This window comes from Vanessa cardui, chromosome 28 (assembly GCF_905220365.1).
Source record: "Vanessa cardui chromosome 28, ilVanCard2.1, whole genome shotgun sequence".
Lineage (NCBI taxonomy): Eukaryota > Metazoa > Arthropoda > Insecta > Lepidoptera > Nymphalidae > Vanessa > Vanessa cardui.
The window spans coordinates 3,837,231-3,844,520 of NC_061150.1; the positions used below are offsets into that span (position 1 = coordinate 3,837,231).

At 31.8% G+C, this 7,290-nt stretch overlaps 1 protein-coding gene across 1 annotated transcript; it reads right to left on the bottom strand.

Moving 5' to 3' along the window:
- Nucleotides 1-4,578: 4,578 nt before the first annotated feature.
- LOC124541770 lies at nt 4,579-5,617 on the bottom strand. The gene is made up of 2 exons (XM_047119717.1): nt 5,110-5,617; nt 4,579-5,021 (listed from the first exon to the last, which is right to left on the bottom strand). The coding sequence occupies exons 1-2, from the start codon at nt 5,594-5,596 to the stop codon at nt 4,585-4,587; spliced, it is 924 nt and encodes a 307-aa protein (XP_046975673.1). The 5' UTR covers nt 5,597-5,617; the 3' UTR covers nt 4,579-4,584.
- Nucleotides 5,618-7,290: the final 1,673 nt, after the last annotated feature.

Genomic DNA, 7,290 nt, shown 5'->3' on the forward strand with positions numbered 1-7,290 from the left:
TGTTGAACACAATCAAAGGCTTTGGATAAGTCACAGAAAACCCCTAAGGCATCCCGTGACTCCTCCCAGGCTTCATAGATATTCTTAATAAGCTCGATACCAGCGTCTGTTGTCGAGCGACCCCTCGTGAATCCAAATTGTTTACTATGAAGCAGATTATGTTTGTTAAAATGTTCTAATAATTAATTCAGAATTATTTTCTCAAATATTTTGCTCAGGGTAGGTAGAATCGAAATTGGCCTATAGTTATTGGGGTCTGAAGAACTGCCAGATTTAAATATTGGAATAACTTTACTATGTTTCAATAAAACTAATTATAACGGATGAATCGCGTATATTAATTATTTTTTTAAACGTCCCGACGTTTCGAGCACTTTGCAGTGTTCGTGGCCACGGGTAGACTAAGATGACATTTGTCTATTTGAAGAACAAAGGAAATATTATTAACAACTACCGCCAACGATTTCTCAATTGATATCTTGAGTAACGTTCCGGTTGCACGCAGAAGGCACTAACTGTATCTTTAGGTCTTGCAGTCTGTTGGATTTGGGATTTTAAATTTTTAATAAGTGGATCCCAGGTGTTAGATAGTCTCCAACCATCTTCTCTATTGAAGTTCGGATGTTTTTGAATTTCAATAGCCTCGCGTATCATTCTAGGAATGAATCTGTGTTCTCTAGCGAGGATCTGTGGTTTATCAAATCGGATAAAATGGTTAGGTTTATCCAGAGCATGTTTACAGACTGCAGACTTTGAAGAACGCCTATTTTTGACATCTCCTATATGTTCCTTGACCCTAGTACCGATACTTATCTTTGTTTGGCCTATGTAAGATAAACCACACTCACATTCGAGTTTATATACTCCTGCAGTTTGTAAAGGGATATTACTCTTGATAGGTCTCAAGAACTGGCTCACTTTCTTATGAGGCTTGTAAACGGTTTTAATCGAAGCTCGCTTCAAGATGTTGCCAATCCTGTCTGTAACTCCTTTCACATATGGTAGAAATGCAGGTTGTCGCTCAACTGTGGGTGGCTTGATACGGCTTCTGCGATGCTGGCGAGGCACGGGCAGCTTGTTCTGGTGGAGTGCAAGCTTGACCTGACGTAGCTCGTCCTCTAGGTGTTCAGCATCGCAGAGATGGTGCGCTCTCTGAAACAAAGATTTGCCAACGGTAGCTAACTGACTAGGGTGGTGGTGCGAGTCACCATTGAGGTATTTGTTGGTGTGTATGGGTTTCCTATAAACTGTGTGACTTAATGTATTATCAGGATTCTTGATAATAAGGATGTCAAGGAAAGCTAAAGAATTATTTGCCTCTGAATAACTATTTGCCTCTAAACTAATTTTAAAAAAATAATTAATATACGCGATTCATCCGTTATAATTAGTTTTATTTAAATGTGTAATAATCGCGAAAATTTAAGACAAAACTTTACTATGTTTCATCAGGTCAGGAAATATACCACGTTGGACACAACTATTAAATATTAAAGCAAGAAAAGGTGCAATTACATCAATAATCGAATTTATCACCTTTAGAGAAATACCCCATAAATCAGCCGTTTTCTTGATGTCTAGTGACTTAAAGGCGCGTATTATGTCATTGGGGTTTACAAGGGTAAAATTAAAGTTAGATTTACAAGCTCTTACATTTTCTTTCATCAATGACTCGGCAACATCTGGAGAAGAAATAAGTGACTTAGTTGTCAAAACTGGTATGTCAGCAAAAAATTTTTCAAAAACTGTAGCAACTTCCTTTTGACTATTTACTACTTTATTATTATAATTCAGGCTCAATTCGGAGTTGCAACTGCCAACTCTACCAGTTTCACAATTAATAATTTTCCAAGTCATTTTTATCTTGTTATGTGCATTCTTAATTTTATTTTTTATAGTTAAAGATTTTGCCAAAAAGCACACTTTTTTAAATAATTTGGAATAGTTACTTACATAATTTGCAAAAGTGGCACTATGATTGCACTTTCATTGTAAAGCTCATACATTCGTTGCCTACTTTTATGAATTCCAATCACTGAATTTTAAAAAGTTTTTTGTATTAACTGTTTTAGAAGTGAATATAGATTTAAAACTGTTTTTAATTAATTTAAATAGATTGTTATATAATACATTGGGATTATCATTGAAATGTATGTGAGGGAGATTAGCCATAATATTTCAGAAGTACTTATTTTTTTAACATGAAAATTAAATAAGGCTTGTTGTCCACAATGATCTGAACTTAGGTTATTAATAATAATTTTGTTTTGTGGAATATAGGTAGCAAATATGTTATCAATGCAAGTTGCTGTGGAATCTGTTATTCTAGTTGGTTCTAAGAACAGATTTACCAGATTATATGAACTTAACAAAGATCTGAATCTAACACTTGTGGTTGAATTATGCAATAAATTTATATTAAAATCTCCACAAACAATAATTTCTTTATTAGATCCAGATAATTTAGATCGAACATTGTCTAATATATTTTCAATCAATTCATATAATCCACTAGGGGGCCTGTATACGCATACAACAATGACACGCTCAAGCTCTGCACAGGCTATTTCTATAGTTTGCTCAATAGAAAGGCTCACAATATCTTTACGTTCTTTAAATTTTATATTTTTACATAGGATTATTAAAGAGCCACCACGTATAGCTTTATTTCTACTGAACAGACTAGCAATCTGGTGCCCACTAAAGTTAAACATAATTATATTATAATTTAGAAGCCAATGTTCAGTTAAACACAAAATATCAATGCCATTACAGGTCAAAAATAATTCAATTTCTAAGTCTTTCCCTAACATTCCTTGAATATTTTGGTGCACCAGATTTACAATTTTTTTGTTATTTACTTTCTTATTATTTTTATTGGCTTCTATAGTAACTACTTTTTCACAATTATAGTTAGAATTATTATCATTGCCAGAGACTACCTCTATTGTCTTAGAACTTAATTTAAATTACTTGGAACATGTTCCAAAATATATGGTCTTAAATTGTTATTATTATACTGCTCAATAGAAGCAGTTGTCTGGTCAACCAAACCATTGGTTGATTTTTTAATGATAAAATATGATAGCAAACTAGCTATCTGTCTCTTATAAAAATTAGATAGGTGACACCTATCACATGTCAATAAACAAGAATTATAATTAATTATGTTATTAATGTCAATTAGTTTTATTTTATTACATATATCATTTTTTGTTACATAATAAGTATTTGACATGATATGTAACATATTATTTAATTTAAATCTAATAGAATTTTCCTGTGGCACATCTTTAATATAAGGAAATGTGAACATTAATATTCTATCCACATTTAAATTTGATAATTTAGAATAATAATTTTCAAGAATTTTTTTGTTTACATTTCCCCTTCTCCCAACTAATATAATTAGTGTAGTATTGGGACAATGAGTACTATTTAAAATACTATTCATAATATGGGAATAACTTGCACCCGGCATACAATAATTTGATACTGATTGCCCCTTACACATGTCATTGAGCCAAACACCCATGTTTCTTCCCAATTCATCACTATAGATTTTAGTACATTTTTTGGTTCGAACATGATGTGTTATGTTGGGTATGGCGCTGTCATGAGCTGTACCCCTAGTACGAGTTTCAATACTTCTTGCGTTAATAACGTATCGTCTATTCGAAAACGTTTACGAAGTATTTGAATTCGATAGTATAAGTTTGACATTACTCGTTTGCGTTAAAACCATGATAGCCATCGAGCTACTCAAAAAAGACTACCACACAATTCATATTTCCATCTCACTTACACGCGCTGAAAAGAGTGAGAGAAAATATTTTGTCATTGTTATTGTATTTGACAATGTTTACATTACCATAAGAAATAGAACGGTGAATGCTTTAATTTTTAAGTGTTATAATAGCAGTGAAAAGAGATGAAATTACACTGAAACATTGTTTGAAAGATTAATTATATTATAAAATCCATCAAGAGGTACGTAAACATAAATTTATTATTACATTAAGTAAATAAAACGATACGTAATAATTGTAAGGACCGTAAGTTTATAATAAAGATTCTAAACGTTTAAAAAATATATAAACAGTGAATATTGTTATTAATATAGAGGAATTTGTGTTAAACTATAACTAACCTATAAATAGGTTGCGGTTTAGAAAACTTCTGCACTAGGAGGGTAATGTGGGGGGGAGGAGGGGGTTGGGACTATTCCCCCTATCCCCCTGTACCATTCCCATCATGCGAATTTGCTCCGTTCTTGAGATATTGGCAAAAACTAATCTCATAATTCTAACCTTAAAATTTTATCAACAATTTAGAAACTCAGTGGCCTTCGGCGCTACGGGATGTGCAGCACCCCCTTCGCGCCTTCGGATTCTTAAAAAACACTCTAGGGGTAAGACCGACAAGACTACATAGAGTCGGAGTAAAAATAGTCAGCTTTGAGTTAAGTTTCAATTAAAAGTTTAATATACAAGTGTAACCTTTCTATTTCTATTTTATTATATATTCCAGGTCAATTATATAAGGTACAAATAAAACAATTATCAATTAATTATGTTACATTTATTATTTGTATACATATTTTACAACATTTATAAGTGCAATAAAGGGATCTTCTTTTTGGTTTGTAATATCTCGTCTCCATAAATATTCCACTATAAGGTCTGCAAAATTGTCCCGATTATTATAATTATCTTTAGCAAAGAATCTTTTGACGACACGCCACTGTGCTTCTATTCTTTGTGTATGCGTGCCATCTGCGGCAACAAACGGATTTTCAGGATCACTATGATTAACTTTTTTATGAATATAATTATGATTTTGTAATCCGTCATATGCTCGCCAATAATCGGTATGGATGATGGTGCCTTCAGCGACATGCTTTTTTATTAGGGGCACCAAAACATCAGCAGACCTTATGTTCTCCGGACAGACCTCAAGCCTAAGGTCCTCACTTCCATCTTCTATCATGCCGAGGACCCAATGTCCCTCAATATGCCTGCCTGAAACAAAAAAAGAATATTTAAAATTGCTTGCCATAAATAATTTATGAATTTGTGATGTGTTTATTTTGTTATAGCTATAGCTTACCTTTGTTATACTTTCTTTTTCCAAATTTGCTTTCATCGATTTGGACTATTTTCCCTGGTCCACCAATTTTCCCCTTGAATGTTTGTTTCTCCAACTGGTATATTATTACTGCTTCTCTGCAATAATTATACCAGTCGCAGATTGTAGCTTTAGATAAGCAATGGTCATCGTCATTAAAATCTTCTTTAATGGCCATGGCATAACTCCATTTGTTAGAGTATGCATACATTAAATAAAAAACTTGTGTTAGTGATACTTTAATATTCTCAAACCATGTTCCTTTTGCTCGGCTGACGTTCTTTCCTCGGCATGGTCCTTTATAACAGACGAAAGATCCAACATTTCTATTTGATGAAAATATGACAGTCATAGGTTTTTTATGAACGCGGCACATCTTTGTTTGTGGTATCATGTTATTTTCTTCAGCGAAGCTAATAGCTTGTTCGGGAGTACCAAGCTTGCGCATCACCTTAGCTAAATTGTACATTTTTTTTACTTCCTCAACGTATAGACTACTTTTAACTGGCGGTTCTTCAGAAGAAAAATCGCGACTTGTCGACGGCTGTGAGTCAGTACACTGCGACATGGTATTTATTAAACACCACGTTCGTTCGTCCGGGATGATAGCAACAGTTAATCGCGTAGGCAAAAAATCGGTGTCCAGTATATATAAGCGAGTAAGTAGTCGTGTAGGCAAAGAATCGGAGTCCAAGATTAAAGCGAAAGTCGTCGAATTAAAAGAAATTAAACAAAATGGAGAACACATTCGCGCGAGTCAAAGAGAAACAACGGAATGAAATTCGAATTCTTACAGAACACTATCTTGACTTTTGACACATTAATTAAGCGTTTTGACATATGACAAGCACTGTTATGTTGCATCCTTGTCGAACTAGAGCAAAATATGTCACTTATCCTGCTCTTAAACTGTTATTACGATCTATTTGACGTATTTCGGCGTTTATAGGTTATGATAGTTTTCTTAATTTTCTCGAAAATGGTGCAGAATTTCGCAGGACGCGAGTGGTATTTTTGTAATCAGTGACAAATCCTCTAACATATAAAATAATTTGTTTCCCCAAAATCGTGCAGAAGTTTGCTAAACCCAACCCTATAAATATTGTTAATTGAATTCTCCTTACAATTTTACGTTGATATACTTATACATATTTAGAGCATCTATTAATAAGTAAAATTAGTTTGCGAACACTTTTATTCTATATTTAAATTATTGTTTTTATTTCCTGTTTATAAAGTTTAATTTAAAATGAAGTGACTTTCATCTCAATTCAAAGTTATGCTTAAATATTTTGTTATTTCGATATTATCCTAATTAAATACAAACTATTTCAATATATTACAATAATATGCATGTCTAATTGCCAATATGTATTATGGACCTTATTAATTATATTTCAATTAGGGTTCACTTAGATTTAAATAATTCCATGATCATGACTATCTTATATGTTTGTGAATGTATTAATAAAAATATTGTTTGTGATTACAGTTATAAAGAAGAAATACAAGCCTAGATAATACAAATACATCTGTGCTGCATTTTCCAGTGTGATGCTACATCTATCACTCTTAACTCCAAGACTCATTGTTAAAATAAAGTTTAATATATAGAAAACAAATATCTAATAATTACTACCATAATTTGTTTTTTATTTTTCCTAAAATATAATTATATGTATACTACATATATAAAGCTTTTTATTTACATTTAACAATAAAGAGTTCATAGTTTTAATTAACTGTTTTAATATACCCCATAATTGAGAAAGTATAAATAACAACATTCTATTTTATTAAGCTATGAGTGTTTTTGAAGTTGATTATTTGAGAGAAATCAAAACAATAGTTATTGATTTTCCAGTGTGACATTATGTCTATCACTCTTAACTCCAAGAATCATTGTGAAAATAAAGTTTAATATATTGAAAACAAATACCTAACAATTACTTTCTCTTAATTTGTTTTATTTTTTCTAAAATATAATTATATGCACTACATACATAAAGTTTCTGATTTACATTAAACAATAAAGAGTTAATAGTTTTAATTATCTGTTTTATACTACTATTGTTATTTATATTTTTACTTTTTGGAAAAGGATAAATAACATTCTATGTTTTTAAGCAATGAGTGTTTTTGACGTTGATTATTTATGAGAAT